Here is a 20,897-nt window from a genome sequence, read left to right on the forward strand (position 1 = left end):
AGTTAATTTGACAATGCTGCCATTTTTGGGTGTCACTGTATTTCAGTTTTTAAACAGCACGGGGGTCTCTGTGAAGTCAGTTTGGCTTTGAAATACGTACCTTCTCCGAGTGCTTGAACTGACGCCAGTAACTATCGTACATGCGCTTGGTAGTTCTCTCTGGGTAGCAGGTCACTGTCTTTATGTAAACCTTCAGGCTGCGTTCAAGTAACTGATTAACTTCTCCATAATCATAGTCATCATACCTAAATAACACAGGCAATCACTCTGTTGGATATAAGTTTTTGAAAGCATGGTCTTTTGCAGCATTATGTTCTTAAGTTTGGGAATCGGAGCATTTATTATACATGCTAGAAAACTACCTGCTAACAGAGGATCTGAAAGGCTTAGTACTAGGATGCTGTCTTTTCTGAACAAAGGATACAGGCTGGCTTCGGAGAAGACATTTCTGTAATAATTTCCATCCCGATTCATAAGCATTTTCTCCACTGGAAGCAAAAGTTATACTGATATGCCAGCAAAACCAATTTAACTTCCAGACTGCGGTACCATCTCCACTTTAACACCCGGAGTCTAAAATCATGCTTTTCACACGGTTCATTTTTCATTCTGTTTACACAGTTTAAAATGCACTCCTAAGCCAGGGGATTTTCATCCATACCTGATTCCATACATACAGTGGACATAGTTAAATAAAGCTCTTCTTAGCGTAGTTGTATCAACATCTTCATGTGTTGCCATAGTGTTATATGTGAGGTTATATACCATCCGAAACTTCTCATCGAGGAGATGCCCAATATCAGAATAAAGCCTGTTTACAAGGGAAAAACCATGATTTTCCCAAGTATAGTCCTGCAGGAAGAGAAGGAAATATATAAATGTACAAATGAAATGAAGCCCCTATCAGGTCCTCTCTATAGCTCAGCAGGTTTTGCTGTCTGCTAGTTTTAACTTTATTCTCTTAAAAAAATTTGTATTTTGAATCCTTCATCCATATCACCTGCTCTATTGCCCCAGGCTTCCTGGCAATGAATATCATGTCACAACACCCCACCTCCAGCTGGATATCATTAGACTACAGGAGAAAAAAACCCAAGCTTCTCTTGAAATGTTGAGGCAATTTTCCACTGTCTGCTGTGCCACTCTGACCAGTGTCGTTCTATGTGGGATGGGCCTGTAAGTTTAAAAACTTTTTCTTCTTGGAGGCTTTGATGCTTAGCTCTGAGCAGAAATGGAGTATTTACTTCCAGCCAGGATGTACACTCATTGGGTGAAGTGCTGAACCATCCTTGAACAACCAAATAAAATCCAAGCTGCTTTGGTCTTAGACAAGCACCTGGAATTGCAAGGATAAAAGCTTGCCTGCTCACATCAGGAATGGGAAATCTTTGCAGAGTGGCGGCACGCCATCAGCGGCGGTGAACGACCCTGCTTCAGAGCAGTGTGCAACCACTCTCCACGCTGCAGTTATACAGAACATGCTAGTTTGCCCACATCCTTGGCAAGTGTTCAATCGTTCAATCACTGATGCCACATTTACAATTGAGGGCATCATCTCCACATCCTTCCTGTGTCTGGCTGTTTTCAAAAGGTACTGCTGGGCAAGGGTCCTCACCCCGGCGCTTCAGGGCACGTCAGCTGGACTTGCCCCTTGACTAGGATAGTAGGGAAGAGCACGCAGGACAATACTCAGCTGCCTAACATGTAGTGACATCTAAAATGCACCACAACATCACATTTGGCCTCCAGCTGCCAGTCCAGAAGACCGAGAGGCTTGTGAGAAATATGCCATACCAACCAGCCCTGTAAAGGTGTCCAGGACACCTGGGCCATCACAAAAGCCTCCGAAAGCCAGAAGCCCCAGGAGGGGAAAAGTGCTGTTTACTAACAACAGTTGTTTCATACTAACAATGAAAAAGTTAAAAAAAAAGTTTAAAGACATTCTGCTGCATATGGAATACCTTTTTCCATTATTAAATTTAAAGCCACAGAGATAAAGGCAGTCTTGTTTTATCAGAAGAAGGATTAGATTTATTGCAGGGTTTTGGGATGCTACCACAATTTGAATAGCATTAATAGAAGAACATTTGGGAGGCTGTGGGTATACACATCTAACTGCTTAAGAGTGGGACATACTAATAAAGTTAAATTATCAAGGTGACTCCTTTGAATGTAGGCCAGAAGCTGTCCTGTTTGTTTAAGAGCAGAGATGTTTTAGTTTCAATTTCAACTTCTGTAGAGCTTTTTTCCATGGGAGCCTGCTGCTCCTAAAGTAGTTAAGCAGAATGTTTGATTTACAGGCACTGACTCTGCCTTATTCTTTTTGCCAGTATCTACCTACTTCAGGCTTGTAGAAAGACCACAGAGTAAATTACCCAGATCAGCAGAGACTGCTATATAGCTAAATACATTTCCTGAGAATGATCATGGATTCTTTATTTTACAGTCTTAGATAAATTTTCTGACCATGGAGTTTTCCTGCACCCACTGTTTTTTTAATTGAAGTTCTCTGATTTGGTTTAAGATTTCTTCCATTGCTTGCAATTTATCACTAGACCGCTGATTAATCTACTCTATAAGCTGTAACAGAACCACCTAGAATGTCCCTCCTGTTACATATATTATGAACTTCATGAGCCTGCTTATGGAAAAAGATGCCAATATGTAAGCAATGTACAGGTAAAATATACATGCTGTTCCCTCAACAGCACTAAAAAAATATATTCAGATATAGACAAAAATTTCAGTAATCGTATTTCGGAACTGCTTTTCTTTCCCAATATTCAAAGTCCAGTGATTTGGTGCATATAAGAAAATGATACTCACCAATTTGCTCTCATAGATATATGTACATCTAGGTATTGATCACCACTGGACAGAGAATACTTGATAAAATGACAAGAATAAAGAGTTCTTCCAGTGGATTTTTTTCTACAACATCTGGAGGGAGGGGAAAGCAATTCTTTCTTTTCTACCTTTCACTTTTATTCCAGATTTAGTGATATGCTTTACAGTTTTCGAACATTAATTCAAACATTAATTCTGGTAATAATTGGAATAAGACTGAAAGCTAAGTATTCCCTTGTCTGAGATTTACAAATAGGAAAAGACTCATCTCAGGTAGATTTATGGAAGCTTGCGAGTTATTTAATGGACCAGGACAAGAAAAGGAGCATGCAACAAACATGCCCCACTACAACTGCTTTACGCTATTTGCCCTGTAATGAGATATATAAACTTTCTTTGAGTGAATGTACTTTAAAGAGATGGTACCTGAGCCCTGAATGTTGGCAGATGGTCTTCTCCTCGCCTTGCAAAGTCTTTGTACCCAAACCCAGGATCTTCAATATAGCGGGAGACATCTGTAGAAACTATTTCATCATCAAATGCTGTGAATAAAACAGCAAAATGCTTTGCTTTAGGCAAGAACATGAGTTAGCGCCGACTTCCATCTACCACTCTACTACAGGACTAGAGAACGTTTTTAGAAGTTGTGCAAAGGAAGAGAGTGGTATGAAGGAAAGAAACATTTCAATCCAATCTGCTTGTATGGGATCCATCCCTTTCATTGAGCCAACTAAATGTCGGCCTACACCAGACATCTAACATACTTCTACAAAATGGGAAGAGATGGGCTAAACTTCTGTCTGGAGGTGTGCTTTGCTCTCTGTTGACTTCTGAGGGAGGCTAGGTATCTTAAATCAGGAAGATGAATCCCGTTAGTAAAGTCATTGTGCTAGGATAAGAAACACACCCATGACAACAGGATTGCTATGCTGAGCAGGTATGGTGTTAGGAATTTAACCCAGAGTATGAACAACCAGAACGCAATGCAACACTCTACTTGTAAATATCAGTTGAAGATTATATGAAAGCAAAAAGCTCTACAGTACATCAGGCTGAAATTCTGTCAGAAGCTCTAGTAACTAAGCATCTTCAAAGAGCTCCAAAATGTGTCACTAAGCAAGCACAGGTTCTCTATCAGGAATCAATCTTTCCCTCTCGAATAAACAGGTGGCTTGATTGTGTAACTACCTCTGCAGAAGTTGACTACTGCATAGCTGACTGCATTTGACCCTCATGTTAAAATCCTGGCTCGCTTCCACCTGCATTCACGGAACAGTTGCCATATGTCCACTGTTAGCACCTTGAAAAGTCAGTTAATCTAAGAATTGCAGAAGTGCTTTATCTCCTCTTTGCCTCATTAAACAATCAAAACATAACCGCGTAGGAAGAAGCTTGCACAGCATCTGCTACAGCAAATCCTCAGAGATGAATAAAAAACCTGCACACATACACTCCCCTCCCCTGACAAGGACTGAATTTCATGAAAGGGTAAAGGCCCAACACATACAGACCTCTCAACTCAAACCTGCAGAAGGCAAAGAGGGAGGAACGTCAACAAAACTATCAGCAAACCCAAAAAAACCCTCCTTCTGTCCCAAACAACACCTCTTCCTTATATGCCTGAAGTTGCAGAGACTCATGGAAGTCCTGATTTGATAATGAAACTGCAATGGGTGTCAGTTTATCTGCACTGTTGATACTGTCTCACCAAAGAAAAACAGAGCAAGAATGGACAATGTCCCTTTCTTAAAATCCAACCATGACGTTGCTGGATCTATCTTCTTTCAGAGATTTTGCATGTTCCTAGAGAGCCACAAACTATCTCTCTGCTGATCGACAATACATTCTTCCTCTCTTTTGGGCTCAGTGCACAAAAGCTGAGATACCTTTAAACACACTTGGTCTGAAGCTACAGAGATCTAAATTCACAAAGAACAGTGTCAGTAAAATGTGAAGCATTTTATGGGTCACTTCTTAAAAAGACATAAGCTATCATCTTCAAGTAGCCTCTACTATGAGGAAATGGTTGGAGATTATTCTTGTTGTCTTAATGGTATTCTTTCTTTGAACACTTTCTTTGGAAAAAAACCCCACTTTCCTGTCTATAGGAAACAGATTTCATTGTATGGTTTGCTAGAGATGAAGGCCTCCAGAGCATATGAAGAATGTTGCAAAAGAAGCTTTCAGCTCAGAATTTTGAACATTATTTAAGAATAAAAAAAATGCTAAGAATCTCTATCACAACACAGGGAGTGGAACAGCACAGCAGTATGGTAACTCAGAATGGCAATTTAGAAATGTCCTTTCCAGGTGGGCAGTAAATGGTAAAGAAGTTGAGTCTCATCCCAATTTATTTCCTGAACTAAATGTCATATCTGAATGCTACTTAAGAGTGTCATTGAAGTTCTAAGCACTGTAGAACCTAAATCTGTGAAATATTACGGAATATTTACATGAATGAATTAATTTGAAGATACAGAGCATATAAAAAAAGAGAAATTTACACCCAACTTTTAAAAGAAGCCTACAGGCTTCTTTTTTTAATATACCAAAGCTAAATTTCAAGTAGCTAAAAGGATGGTGTTATTTGCCAATCAAGAAATCTTAAGCAGATGAAGCAAGTGACAGGACCACCCTTACTACACTCCTACTAGACCAAGAGCCAGAATAAAGAAATGGACAGAAAAAGTTGTAGTCATTGAACTGGCCTCAAGTGTTTAGTTCTTACAAAGCACAAACAAAACAGAACTGGAAAAGCACAAATACCTCCACTAATTACTAGCAGACTCTCCTTCTTCTCCTTTTCAAAGCGAGTTGCCATTTCTTCCTGAGAAGCTTCTTCGTCCTCTTTATCTTCTTGTAGCCTCTTCATCCTTTCCATTAAGGCCTCCAGCTCACTTAAAGAATCTGCAATCTGCAAAAACACCATGACATTCTGCAAAATTAGAAGATAGACAACGTGTGTCATCTTCAGATTTCATGCTTGACAACAAACGTTCTCAAAAACAGTTAGCAGCAGCAAACACACAAACTCAAGCCAGAACGCATTTTGTCACATACAGTGTACACAAACAGCTTTCAGACAGTTAGAAGAAGGGAGCTGGGAAGTGTTACTCTAACCTATCGCAGTGATCTACTGCAGTGGGATTAACAGCGGAAGAGGTGGTACTTGAATGTGGAAACCATCGTCGCTTATAATACATATTCCACCATGTAGATGGCTCAGGAAAAGCCATCTGTGTGCCCTACATGTATCAGAAAATAACTTTTAATATTAAGGTAACTTTTTTCAGTCTGTTAGTAATGCAAAATATGCTTCTGAAGAGATACAGTGCAACACTGCAATGCAGGAACACAACCTGAGACAGCAAATCAGTGTTTTTCTTTTCATTACACATGATCAAAATAACCATTACGTTGACCCTTTCTCTTGCTTTTGTGAGGAAAACAGGCCTCTTTACTAGACATACATCAAAGTTTGGGGTTCTGTGATCTGTACTTATCATTCAGATTTTTCATAAGATAAATTGTTTGGTTTTTCTTTACCATCTTTTCCTTTTGATTCTTTTCTTTTGCCCATAGCTGTAATTGCTTTCTAGGATGCTACTCACTGCTTAACAAGCAGCACAGAGTCAGCAGCAGCCCTTTGCCCACTACAAACAGGGAATAAGACACCCTGGTGATTTGAGCTAGCATGTCTTACAGACCAGAAATTTAAGATACAGCAATTGAACAGACTGATCACATGTTTACATTGTTCTAGTGACTCTGCTCATAATCCTGATCTTCCACCAAAGGTGATGAGGCTAATTCATCAATCGGCATTTATTCAAGGACATGTCTTCAAAGCATTATAGAGCCACTTTCAGAAAAAAATTTCCACATTTAAGTCAATTAATTAGTAATCAAAGTTCTCTGTTGGTTGATCCAAGACTGGAACACCAGCATGAATAATTAAGTAATTTTATTTCAGACATTTCCTCCCATCCACACGGAAGTGTTTCAGAATTGACCTGTTTTGTGATTGTAGGCCTTGAAGTCAAAATTATTATTATTATGACTTCTGGGGTTTTTTCCATTTTTTTCCATTCCACATTAGGAACATGGACGACACAATGCTCCAGTCAGTGACACACTATCTGAAGAAACTGGGACTTTAAGCTTTCAGCTGAAAGCAAGTTTTACTCTTGCCCAATGGGTTGTGAGATTAACTATCAAAATCACATCGCTCTGACTACCATCCACTGCTACAATGTGGTTTTCAATAGATTACACTGAAAATGGCTAGAGGGATCGTAAGTTATCGGACTCAAGCATTCCAGTAAAGTAGACATAAAGTTTCGAACCACCCTGAAATGTAAACAGGAAAGAACGGAAGAAAGTTTTCTAATGCAAAACAGAGGCAAGCAAAAGAATCTTCTTGCAACACTAACCCCAAAGTTGCTACTTGTGAGGGATGCATTTTCTATGTTGTTGTCATTGGCAAGATCACAGACACAGAAGTTGTTGACTGCTATAAGTCTGACTCCATTAGATGTATCCGGATCTCTCTCTGGATTAATGCCACTACCAAATACAAAACTTGCCAAGGCATGATAATGTGCCAACAGGACAACAGCATGCACCAGTTCAGGAAGAGACCAATTATTTTCCCCAGTCTTGACAAGTTTCTGAAATGAGAATAAAAAAAGTGTAAATATAAAATTTCTTTTGGCCCCCAGGTTTTCTGTAAAACACTGTGTATTTTAAAAAGGGATCAATTCCTTTCTTCCAATAATAACATATTCCTCTTGCACACAAACTCTCACTGGATAAAAAAAGAGACACCTAATATATTACCTCTTTTCTTTCAGGGTTATTTTAGCCAATGCTATTCCTAAAAAGTAAATCTTGTTGGCTTTGTCACATAGAAGAACTTATTGGCTTATCTGATGCTCTAGTACTTCCCTGATCTTTTTAACTCACGGTAACAAAGCCTAACCAGACACTTGTGTAGTTCTTAGCAGTTCTTATTACCAGACATTTACTGCTATTACAGGGCACAACTTAACAGGTACCTGAATGTGCTCTTTCGTGATTAGCCAGGGCCGGTGTGCAAGGAGTTTGTTTATTTCGTTCAGATTCTTCAGTCTTTGGGGAATGTATTCTAAACCATTCAACCACTCTGCAATCCCACCAGTCTTCAAAAACTCATCAACGTGCATATTTATTAGGTAGGAACACTGATGTCTGGCAGCAGCCTGGAATAATTAAACACAGAGGGAAAAGTGCAGCACATTAGTGTGTAATCTGATTTTGCTGCAGGTGGAAGACAGGTTACTAACACAAAACAAAAATACAATTTCATTCCAAAGGGCCATGTTTTATAGTGCAATGTATTGCTACACAGTATGGAGGATTCTCCAATAAAAATACATTTGATTACTCTGAATCGCAGAATCTAATTTAGGTTGGAAGAGATCTCCAGAGGAGATCTGGTCTAACCCCCTGCTCAAAGTAGGGCTGACTCAGATCAGGTTGCTTGGAGCCTTGTCCAGACAAGATCTCCATCCTTGAAGATCATACAACCTTTCTTGGCCCCTGTTGCAATGTCTCAACATCTTCATGGTAAAAATTGTTTTCCTAGTGTCCACCTGGAATTTGTTGTGACTTGAGTCCACTGCACCTCATCCTACTGCTGTGCACTGATGGGTTAAATATCTAGAAATAAGGTTACACAGTTTCAACTGCTCTCTGTAAAACCTCACTCTGGTGGGCATGTGAGAAGTATCATTGTGGGAAAGAGGGAAACATGGATGTTGCCAATACTCCCTTCTCATTGAAAACCTTCTGGCTAGGCATGCTTTATTCTGATGAAAATCAACTACAAAAATTCATGCCCTGTCAAAATATCACACTAGTCTCTACTTTATAAAGTCTTCCTTTTTCCTTCTTTTTTAAATACACAAGCCAAGGTCACAGGAGAAAATATATAGCCTGTTGGTACCTACCATTATAGCAATGTAGTGCCTATAGGGCAAAGGAAGGGGCCCATCCATGCGCAGCATATAGAACTGGCTGCGGAGGAAAGACTCCAGGTACTGAGTATGGATACTCATGACCTGTGTGATGTTGTCCAGGCGACCAGACGTAGAGTATTCTTCCACAAGAAGATTAGTACGTTCATCCAAACCATTTGCTTGCATAACCTTAAAAATAAGATAGACAAACTTAACAGAGAAAGAGATTTTCTCTAGCTTTCACCCTGGAGAGAAATGTGTTGTGGGATGAAAGGTTTGCTTGTGTACAAACTTAAAGGCAATGCTGCAGATTCCAAGGTATATTTGTAAATATACGTGCTTGCATGTGTGTGAATACACACATACAGATGCTACTTGTATACTGAGAACTGAAGAGCACTTTACACTGTATCTCTGTTATTTTAGTACGTTTCTATGAAAACCAAAAACATTTTTCTGTAGATCTTTCCCAAATGGCTAAACTCACAGATACTTACAGTCAAACCTGTACAGAGAACTGGAACTAAGCAAGAGATAAATGGAAAGTAACTTCTTTATGGAAGTCAGCCTGTACAGACACACACCACCTGAGCATTCAGCCCTAAAACCAATTTCAAAATTAATGGAGAGGAACTGGGTTATGTAACCAAATTATAGAAACAGCCTGGCAATCTACCCCTTCTGTGCTTGTATAATTGAAGAGAAGATCAAATGCTAATTTGTCCATAACATTCAAGTATTATTTAGAATAAGAATTTAATGCTTTCTTTAAACAAAAGCTGTTCTTTAATTATTCCAACCAATCCAAACCTTGGGCACAAGATGAAATGAAACAGCAAAAGAGTAAGTAGCTCTTGCATTGCAAGCCCTGACACAGTATTAGAGTTATTACTCAGTGTTTATCACCAAGAACAGCCATTCTCAACATGTTCACCACTGAAGTTACAAGCACAAGACTAGAATACCCAGTATTTATTCTGAAACTGCACAGTATTAAACCAGTCAGCTTACTACTGCAAACACCATGAAAGGAGAAAACATTTTAGCTGGTTTACTGCACATGAAGATAGAAAGTGCCTAAAACCAAGAAGACACAACGCTTTTGCTGAAATACTCTACTTAAAATATGTTTTCCTTCTTTATGGTGGGTTGATGAATAGACCATGTCTCAAATATTTTTCCATCAAATCTTATATATTAGTTACATACAAAGAAACGTGAACAACATACTACATTTTCACTTCTCACCACTGTACTTCCCTGTTTTAATTTGTGGGCCCAGAAAGAAAGGGAAGAAGCAACTATGCAGTTAGGCAGATCCATCATTTTTACATGTGTAGCTCTTCACAATGTGAGCTTTTCTGGTTTTTATACCCAAAATGATGTCTCCTCAGTTTTCCTTAAGAATGTTTTTACCATCGGAAGTTTATTCACACATTAGATATCATTTTATCTCACTTATTACTGTATATACCTCGCTCCACTCCAAGGAGTCACCTTTATTCTTCACCAAGTGTATCTCCCATGTATTTAAGAGATCTTTGTCTCATTTAGTAGTTTCTTGGGGAAATCATACTTTTCGTGTCTCTGGTAAGGTTTCTAATCTTCTCCAGCATGTCAGGAGTTTTCCTTATAACAGTGCAAGTTATAGAGAAGAAATTCTGCTGACAAAATTGAAATATAATCCTGTAGGACTGCACTGTTGCTATGTTAGGCATAGCAATATGCCACATTATTGCTTCTGAGATTTATCTCCACCTATATTACTATCTTCTTCATACTGTATAGGTACTTCCTCCTGATTTATTACCATCCATGGATCCACAAACATGGGGGGTTTTTCTGCTTGCAAAGCCTTATGGCACTTTAACAGGAACCTTTACAACTAAGTTGTTATCACTCTGTCCATATTCCTTCCATTACGACAATAAAGCAGGCTTTGAACGAGCAGTGCTATTATCAAGATTTGTGAGACATTCAGTGTGTTACTAATCTCTAACTACATCCTTCCTATCCACTGTGTTATTTCATGCCAAGGAATGGGGGGAAAAGGTAGTCATTTGCTTAGCAAACAATGTTTAACATTTGTTCGTGATACTGAATAGCTGTTTTATCCATACAGGTGGAGGTTCCCTGCTTGTACTGGCTAACCACTGGGGTTACTCCTTTCTGAGAGCTCCTCAGTGATTCCTCCTGCACCCTTGGCTAGCACCTTTATCAGGTGTATCAGCTATGAAATAAATTCATTTAACAATTCTCTCAAAATATGTTATCATTTTAACTACATTTATTTTTCTACTTTGTATACAATTATTGACTTCATGAGAAAAATTAAGTCATTATGAAGTTTGGCATCTCAATTTCATCTTGTATTTCATATGAAAGGGGAAGTCCTCTTCACAAGTTTGGCTGGCTGGAACTCATTCTGCTCCCCTCTTCCCAAGACTAAAAGACTCCTTTTGACCTCTCTTCCTTTTTACTCCATTATGTTTTCTTGTTGCCAGCCTTTACACTCTCTCTGTTTATTTTTAAATTCAAACCTTGTCAGTGTATAAATGGAGAGAGACTCAGAGAACAGCAGCTATCTCATCTTTCAAAAGGTCTTTTTGGCCCTTCTAGCATGTGAATTATCTGCCTTTAGCAGATACTTAAAACAAAAAAAAAGGTCCTGGTTTTATAGTTGGCCATCCCAAATAATTAATTGATCAATAAACAATACACTGTGAAGATTGAGATCACAGGAGAACACCACCATAGCAAAGTTTCTACTTACTGTAGCAAGCTGCAAATCAAGGCTGAAGTTGAACATTAAATCATGGGCAGAAATCTTGAGTTTGAAGTCAAACTGTACCTTTCAACCATAAATTGTCTCAAGAGCCACAGTTACGGTCTAAGGAGTTAGTCGTATTTTCAGGTTCTCTAAAACTGAAGGTCAGACACTGCTCTGAGAGCTATATAATCATACTGCTGCAATACTGGATAGGCCTCCCCTTAGGCCTGGCATTAAGAGTAGTAAGTGATCGTCCCCCACGAGAAGAGCAGAGCCGGCACTCACGGCTGTCTCCAGGAGTGCTGGCAACCAAAAAGATGTCAAACGGCACCACTTGTGCGAAAGGGCAAAGCGGTTCTTACCCACTGGCACCTGCTCCAGAGAAACCATTGCTTTTGCTTGCAAAGGAGCTCATCTGGGTACCATGGGACAAGCAGGATCATAAAACTGTCCTTCAGTATTTCCATTTTAAAAGCTACTACCCACCCGACCCAGCTAACCACAAACTTACTTCGTTCTCTGGTATAAAGGCACTTGGTCCTCTTGTCAATGGTGGGGAGACTTGTACTCTTTTTTCCTGCAAAACAGACACATAATTCCTTCAGCGTCAGGAATAACATACTAACTGGCTTTATTTCACAAGACGAGATCTTCAAGGCCTGGATTCAGTTCTCTTCCCAAGGCCACCTGGGTGTTTTACAGCCCACTGAGGAGGTAAGCCACCACACCACATTGGTTACAGCAGCTTTGCATCCCCTGTACTTTGCACAAATGAATGGCACCAATTCTGGCAAGGGATAAGACAGAAAAAAACCCCCAAATCTAATCCTGATTGGTTTACAGACCAGCTTGAAGATACATAGACAACAGCAATAAAACATTTGGCACAATGCTACAATTAGCCATTTACTGGATTAAATGGAAGTTCGGAAAGCAGAGGGGAAAAAAAGCCACACTCGGGAAATTATAAGCAAGACACTGTTTTCTTCAATATCAGCATCTAATGAGACCCTCAGTGTTGAGAAGCGTGTAAGCACTTTGTGTACCAAATATTGGCATGAAAAGCATAGTCCACACAAACCAGCAAGACCCAATTAAAGACTTGTTCAAGAAACCCGACGAAACGGACGCCCCGCTCAGCTGCCGAGCCCGGAGGAGAACACCACATGCAGTACAAGCAAACTCCAGCTAGAAGTCATGAAACGCCCTTCGAGGATGATATATTTAGTACAGAACAGGCTGATAGCGTAACAAGAGCCAGAGGACTTTTTTGATTTATTAGGGATAAGAAATTGAACTAAGATAAACGGTGGAGGCTTTCACAGTGTGCCTGCTGACAGCCAGAGGGGTGAAGGGGACCTGGGGAGGCTGCCTGCTCCTCTGGTTCACCAGGGGCAGGACCAGCACTGCCCACGTCATTCCTGACCAACGTTGGTCCAACATCCTCCTAAAGACCCTCCTGGAGCTTCCTCCATCTCCCTGGGTCATTTATTTCAGTGACTAACTCCTTGGATTGTTAGAAAGTTTTCCTCCTGTCTAACTTGAATTTCCCTTACAGTAATTTAAAGCAGTAGCTCTTGTCTTTTCTTCTTTTCCTCTTTATGGTTATACTCCACCTAACTGGAAACTATGGCTGCACACTCTCAAGTCCCTAATTGCATTGCAGCATTGGTGACTCTTAATAAGTTATCCATCAACAGCAGTATTGGATTTGCATACTAAATATTTCAGGCCCCTAACATAAAATTCCAACGTTTTCCGTAACAACTGACCCTTAAATACCTCTACCAGGGGGGTTTAAGCTTAACTGCCATGTGCACAAACAGCAGCACCAGTCCCAGAAGGAGCGTGTCACCGATTTCCACACAGGAAAATGAAGCCACTGGATCTGCGTAACTATTGTCTTGCTCCTTAAAAACATCCTGTCCTTTCTAAATTAGATTATGAAAAAACATGCAAAAATCAGCAGTGATTATTCAGGAAAGATGTTCCGAAGAAAACTCTCACAGGACAATTAGATTTGTGACTTTGGAATAATTAGCTGCTAAAAGATGCAGAAGTAAGCTGGATTTACTGTGTGAAGCCCAGCTGCCAGGAGACAACTTACTGCAACCGCTGCCTACTGTCACAGCCCCAAAATCCCACAAAATACTTCTTATGAATCAAATATACTCAGTCTAAATGAAGAAGAAAGGGTGTAGAGAGACCGGGTATCTGCACACGCAACCCCTTCCTTGCACAGCTACACAAGGCACAGGAAGACATCTTCTAGCTTTGCATACACAATTTTGCTAGCAGCCAGTCATTTCTGCCAACATTAAAAAAAGAAATGCTTTCCAAGATTACTATTAAGGTTGCATTTTACTTGTTTTATAAAGGTTATCTAGATATTAGAGTTTAAAACCTTCATTTCATACTGAATAATCTGGAGGAAGCAGCTTGCGTGAGCTAGACAACTTGGATAGGTGCAAACCGTCTGCTCTCGCTGGAGCACAGGTCTAAGCCAGAGCTGAACCACAGCCTTCTCCATCTTGCTCTCTGACCTATACACTGCTTCTTCAGGCTCTGCAAAGCTGGTCCTCAAGGCCAGACCAGGGCAAAAAAATGCATACGCTTCTTCTAGCAGGATCTGGGTTCCGTTCCAGTTTCCCCATTCAATGTGACTGCTATTACTCCCTTGACCCTGCAGATAAGCTACTGCTGAGAAGGAAAGGAGGAAACCGTACTTGGGTGGATGAACGTAGGCAAGTATCTCCAATTAATTCCTGTGAATGACAACAGAAAGCCAAGAAGAGAGTCAGACATGAAAAATGAGGTGTGTTAAATACACTACAAAGAGGACAAAACCCAATTCTTTTTGGGTGGTGGCAGTTCTACAAAAACACAAGCCTGGAAAAAACACACAAACAACCAAAACAAGAATAAAAAAAGTAAAACCCCAAACATAATAATTCAAGTTTGTGAGTCTAATCAATCACAGCACGCTTCCAGGGAGCTGGGTTTTTTCTATATTAGAAGTGTATGCTCTTCCTTTCCATCAACATGAAAGATTATTTTGCCTTCACGCCAAAGCTTTTTTTATTAAAACTGGTTAAAACAAGCTCGTCAGAAGAAAAGGAGCAAACATCATCTGGTTGCACAAGTTCTCAGGATGCTATTAATAAAAACATGGGAAGTTTACAAGCATTAAGAAAGATAATGTTGGCTTTGTTGAGCTGTAGATAAGAACCACTGCTTCTGGGCATGCTTTAGCTAGAGCAGTGATTTAAGGTCTACCCAAGAACCCAAACATGAAAAACTATGTATGGGAATTAGAAAGTAACATTGCAGATATACGGTCCTTTACAGTGAAAGTTCTTGCAAAGCTTCTTGTTTCCCAAGAAAGCGGGTTTGTTTCCCTGTCCAACTAGTCTCTGCAGGTTACACTGGCTATTGCTAAGTCAGCCAGCGTCCCAAATACCTTATTTGAAATTGGATTCTTATGCTAAGTGGCAGAAGCAAGAAACAGGTTGCTCAGCAACTAAAATGCTGTACACACATATCCCAGTCATTTTCTGCTTCACGTTCCTCCAGAAATGCATTGCTGGAGTATGAATAAGTTATCTTAAAACGTTTGCAACCAATTCCATTTACATAAAGACTAGAGCCTTTTTGGGGGGTACTTCTTCGGAAGGAAAAAGATGATGAAAAGCTTCAAAGACAAGCAGAGAAAATTGAGCCTGGACAGGCTACTGGGACAGGGGCCACTGCAAGCCAGACCCTAGAAGCAGGTTTTGTAGTAGCACGCTGTGGCATCAGACAGCAGAACGAGACCTCTGCGGACCACGGGAGAGCTGCTGCAGGAATTCATGAAAAATCAGGTCCGAGCAAGTTTATCTGTGACTTGCTTTCTTTCCTTAAGCTGCACTTGCAATAGTGTCAGGAGCCAAGTATCAGGAATTTTAACGGTGACAAAGTGGAACCATTTCCCATTTGCACGTCTGCAATTTGCAAGAAATACCTTCGTCCTTGGGCGAGCTCTGCCCAAACCCCCCCAGAGCCAAAAGCTGCGACTTGCCATCTCGCGGGTTTATTTTTAGTTGTGGCAGTGACCGTGCACCTTTCCCCCAGAGCCAAGAGGCCGCGGGCACTGGGACATGGCACCTGCATCTCAAATAGCTGCCGGGCTGCTGCGGCAAAGGACGGGATGCCAGAGCCACACGGCTGGCGACGCAGCTGTGAAGCCCAAGCGGGAGCAAGCATGAGCCTGGCCGGCGCTGGAGCAGCACAGCGGCTTTCTTCCCAAAGCCTAAAGCAAAAGAAATAACCCTTCTTCCTCTTTGGTATCACGAGTCACTGCATCCCCAGCCTTTAAAGAAACGGCTATTTTTAGGAAGCTGTAAAAGGAGGCTGTTTTATTTGAGAACGGAGCTGCTAGCTGGCGGGGCTGATGGAACAGCTGGTTTAGGAAGTACTTTTGAATACCCACAAACGCAGAAAGCACAGGCGAGAAGCAAGTGGTTGCACTGATGCGGGTGTACAGGGGCTTCTCACACATGTGGTATGCAAAAGCTAATTCATCCTGAACTCAACATCAAGGTGGCCATGCTGCGGCTGGGAAAAAAAAAAAACAAAACTGGGAAGAAACATTTTGCACTTCAAGAGGGAATTTTGTGAGCCTTGGCAACGCTGCCACTCACGTCCCTGCGAACTTCCAGAGCAGTGCAAGCGGCTGGGAAACACCCACAAAGGGCTCAGAGCCTCCACTCTGACAAAAACTGCCGCCACTATAAAGACATCAGGATGATAAACAGCATTAGATCAAATATAAATCCTAAGAGCATCCCAAAATTAGCTTCTCCTGAGGAACAAACTTTTTTCCTAAACAAGCACGAATTTTGGGGGGGGGAAGGTGATGAGTATGTCTTTCTTATTTATTACACCTTTTCTTATATTATAATCTACAGGCAGTTGTGCTACCATCTAGCATTTCTAAGGATCTTTGTTATTTAAATGCAGTGGTCTACCTCTTTATAATACACATTATCATCTGCGGCAAGTCGAGTCCATCATTGGGACACCTGGGTGGGAGTGGAGAACTGGGTTTAGGACTCCCTATCTGGGGCTGTATCCCCCGCAAAGGGATCAATTTTGTCCCAGTCTCAGATTTATCTTACAGTTCCTCAAAATCAAAATACACCAGTTCAACCTCATGGACTTGATGCCGCAGAGCCTACCTCTGGTTTTCAGTCTGACAGACACAAATGCCTTGCATTTTAGTTCACGTGGTACAGGCAGTATTATTTGCTGCTGCTGGTTAAAGCCCTACCTACAAATTGGTTTCTCCTACCCTCACTGTTGCTCACTGAACACATTTCCACTCCACTTTCAGTTCCTGGATCCTGGAACATGGTCTACCTCCACAGGGTCTACCTTGCTCTGATCACAGTCAAATGCTCTGGGTTTCAGCAAAGCCTAACACAATTTTACAGTCATACTGAACCATCTGCTCATTCTATCCTTGCTGAAGAGAGAAGCAAGCATAAAAAAAAAAAAAAAAAGTTATCTGAACATTGATTGTGTCTTAGCTTCTACTATTATTCAAACCCTTCCTTAGGATGCAGGAGGGATTTTGTTTATTTCTATGTATGCCAAGCTGCATTTTAGTTTAACCACCTAACTTTGTAAAGAGCAGTTTAGAAACATGGCAGAAGTTTAGGATGCATCCAATTCATTTTAGGTGGAAACTTCAATACTCTTCTTAAATTTATAGAGGATTAATATACTGTTTAAAGCTACACATAGTATTGCTGACTAAAAGGAAAATAAAACAGTCACAGTTTACTTGCCCTCACATGTCAGTACTCCTGGGAGGTTGTGATTGACAAGAACAAAAAAGCATATTCATCAAAGCTGTGCGATTTTGAAATTTATTGACAAACATTTATTGATGCATCATTTTTTAAAGAAAAAAATCTGTTTATGGCATCTAATGTAATAAAATCGTGAGCTTTATAGCTTCAGAATATATCTGCAATTCATCTCAAATTAAGTTTGCATTGCAACTTCAAAAATTTGGATACACATTAGAAGGGTAAACCTTGGTGTCCTGTTTTTCAAAACAATTTCCATAGAGGAAAAAAAAGCCGAAAGACAAAAGAGAAAACGTGAAGAGGAATAATTTGAATGATGCACAACACTTTATTTGCTGACAGTGCAGAACTTTTCCTTACAACTGACCCATTCCTATAATTAAACCCAGGACATATCTCCAGAAGCAATAAAAGAGATGTTCAGAACAAACAATGTCAAAATGTTAAAGAGTTCACAAAGTAAAAGTCCTAGCCTACAGTCATTTGTTAAGGGTATTTCAAGTGATTTTGCAATGGTTTCTTCCTCTTAACAGACTGTACAACTCCAAAAATGCAAACTAAGCGATAAAGATGAAAACTAGCTGAGGAAGTCAAACAGTAGGAAATCTTTTTTATGGAACAGCATTTCAAAATACTTAAAACAGTCACTTTTAACATTAAGAATTTGGCATCTTTGTGTCTAACAGTTGATGAAGTGGTGCAAGGAGCTGGGAAGAGAGCCAGTGCAGTGCAATTGATGGGAGCTTTTGCTTTGGTAACAGGTTACAGCCCTTTTGGATTTCACACAATAAAAGGAAGCCTATCCCAAGTTCCCATCCCTCCACCAGCTATTAAGAACACAATCCACACTAATTAGAAACCAAAGGGCAGCAATTTCTACCCAACCCAAGATGGATGGCCAGGCAGCAGAAGTCTAGCAGTGGCTCCGCGATCTTTGAAAGATATCTGGTACACTCAACCTACGGGAGAAAAACTCAGAAGTGAACACATAGTAACTGGCAGAAAAGCCTATCTCCTTTTTCATGAAGAAAGCCTACACCTACATCCTTTTTAGTCCTACTTCTGTCGTATCACTCTCCCTGTCCTAGAGATAATTTCTATTAACCCGAACCAACCTTCAGCTGCAACTGGGAGTAGACAGGCAAGGACTGCAAGTCAAATGTCTGAGTAACGGGTATGCGGCAAAACACTTCTTTATTTAAGAAGCCCAAACTGTGTTTTGCATTTATGTCAGGATAGACCTGAATATGTAAAAGACACACCTGTAACTTAATCTTGATGTAACTGAAGTACAGAGTACGTCTAACTGAGAAAGTAAGGCTGAGGCTCCTGACTGGAAATATGGAAAGATCTTCACAAGAAGATTTGCTGAACTAAAGGTGCCAAGTCAAACCTAAACATTGATTATTAACACATGAAAAGGATGAGAGCCAAACAGCTACTGCTTCTACTTCCTTGTTGCTAGAGAATCACTTGCACCTAGTTTAAGCCAAACCTCAAAATCTGAGTTCTTATCCATGCCCCAATCCTTATCAGATACCAAGGGTAAAACTCAGCTGACCAAACAAAGACACCCAAATCAGAGTGAGCCAGCTGGATCCTGGTCACAACTGAAAAAGAAAGGTGATATCTAATTCAGGATGAGATCAATTGTGCCATGGAAAGGCCTCGTTTTCCTCCATAGACTAAGAGGAATCCACGGCTAACCAGGTCAAATGTAGTGGTCTGAAACTAGGCAAGACACGTACTACCAGCAGACAACAAACAGTCTTCTGGTCTACTTCAGCCTTCAAAAAAAAAAAGAAGGAAAACAAAACAAAAACAAAAAAAAAAGAGAAACAAAGCTTCCCTCACAAGGCCATGGAGAACCTCACCTCCTTTCCTCCCCGTGCACCCAACGGTAACACTGGAGTTTGTGTGCTCCCCAAGAAACACCCTCAGGACAGAAGATCTTGTGATCGTCAAGATGACTCAAAATCCTACGAGCACGGCAGAAGAGCATTTTCGATGTTTCAACAGCATCAGACATCAAGAGCAAAAGTTACAGTGGAAAACTTCAGTGGTTTAAGCTGGGGCTTGTTTTATCTGCACCTTGGCCCACTTCCACCTTCCTATTTAGTCCAAGTCTCATGTACTCAGACAGACCAAAATTATCTAGTTCGGGGAACATAGCCTTTAGCCACTAAATTGGCAAAACTGCATTGAGTTAATCTGCCTCATCATCAGCCAGGACAGCAATGCTGCTTGCTAACGAAGAGTCTCTGAAGCAGCACAGCATATCCTTTAATCCGCCGCCTCCCATGCAGAGGGCTGCCTCGTCCTGCCTGAGCACAGCCCATCTAACCAAACCTGGTTTCGCTCTGCCAGAGAGGTCCCACGTGCCTGGGAGGCTGCGTTCTCAGTATGGGTAAGGGCAGCAACCGTGGTCACGCATGTGGTCTTCGTCCTCCTACGGAGAGACCGTATCGACTTCCCCATTCGATCCACACAGCAAACCACTGCCAACAGGTAGAAAAAAACGTTTGATAGAAAGTACAGATAAAACAGCAGCTGCTTTGACAGGCCTGAATTAATACCTAAATTAACCACCGATAGCACAGCCTCTTTACAATACAGTAATTGAATGGTTAAATACTTCAATTCATAAACGCATACACATTTGATTTATTGGGCATACTGCCAATCAGAAAGGCATAACTGGTGGATATTAAAAAAAAAAAAGAGAGAAAGACCCCTAGGGTTATGTAAATCCATCACGTACCTCTGGCAGAACTGTCTCCCAAGAATGCTCTACTGAATTTTTAATGGAAGTATTTTCTGAAAATACAGGCCTTGTAAGCAAGCAAAATTGAATGGTATTCATCCATACTGTAAAGGCATAATGGCATCCTTCTACCGTGAAGAAAGTGGCTTAGTTTTTTTTTTTAAAAAACAACTATTTAAAAAATGCTAAATGTTGCAAATATTAGATTAATATAAGAGCAGTACACAGCAAAATACTCCAACAATATATTTTAAAGAAAACGTATAACTCCATTGCAATTCATGCTGGAACATCCTCAAGTGCTACAATATTCCAGCAGAGATCATCATCACCAAGGGTTTATAGGAAGGAAGATGCATTTAACTGCAGGTTACTATAAAAGCAGACTGGGAGAATTGTTTAACCAGGGACTGGCATCGAGGCTGCATTCTCTCACCTCTCCTCTTTGGCGCTGCCGTCGTATTCATTATGACAAAGAGCAGAGAGAGACACAATTCAGGCACAGTGTGCCTTAAAACATTAAGATTTATATTTTTACCAATGCTAAGACTCTTAAGGTCATGTCTGCACCGCAGTTCCTAGCACAACTGCTGCTCTTCTAGAAATATTTAAAGCTAGCTTTAAAGAAGTCCTTGGTTAACAGTCCCTAAGTCAGGTGGGCACGT

At 40.6% G+C, this 20,897-nt stretch overlaps 1 protein-coding gene across 2 annotated transcripts in view; it reads right to left on the minus strand.

The window, feature by feature from the left end:
• SESN3 (sestrin 3) overlaps window positions 1-20,897 on the minus strand; it is a 44,860-nt gene that overhangs the window by 8,782 nt on the left and 15,181 nt on the right. Inside the window, exons 2-9 of one of the 2 annotated variants that reach the window (XM_052812646.1) lie at window positions 12,128-12,193; window positions 8,838-9,035; window positions 7,905-8,087; window positions 7,281-7,517; window positions 5,614-5,761; window positions 3,274-3,389; window positions 662-852; window positions 101-245 (exon numbers count right to left, since the gene is read on the minus strand). In XM_052812646.1, the coding sequence (XP_052668606.1) occupies window positions 101-245; window positions 662-852; window positions 3,274-3,389; window positions 5,614-5,761; window positions 7,281-7,517; window positions 7,905-8,087; window positions 8,838-9,035; window positions 12,128-12,193 (1,284 nt within the window). Of the gene's footprint in view, window positions 1-100; window positions 246-661; window positions 853-3,273; window positions 3,390-5,613; window positions 5,783-7,280; window positions 7,518-7,904; window positions 8,088-8,837; window positions 9,036-12,127; window positions 12,194-20,897 lie in introns of both variants that reach the window. The other variant, XM_052812645.1, reaches the window with a different exon arrangement.

This window comes from Harpia harpyja, chromosome 17, assembly GCF_026419915.1.
Source record: "Harpia harpyja isolate bHarHar1 chromosome 17, bHarHar1 primary haplotype, whole genome shotgun sequence".
In the NCBI taxonomy this organism is placed as follows: Eukaryota; Metazoa; Chordata; class Aves; order Accipitriformes; family Accipitridae; genus Harpia; species Harpia harpyja.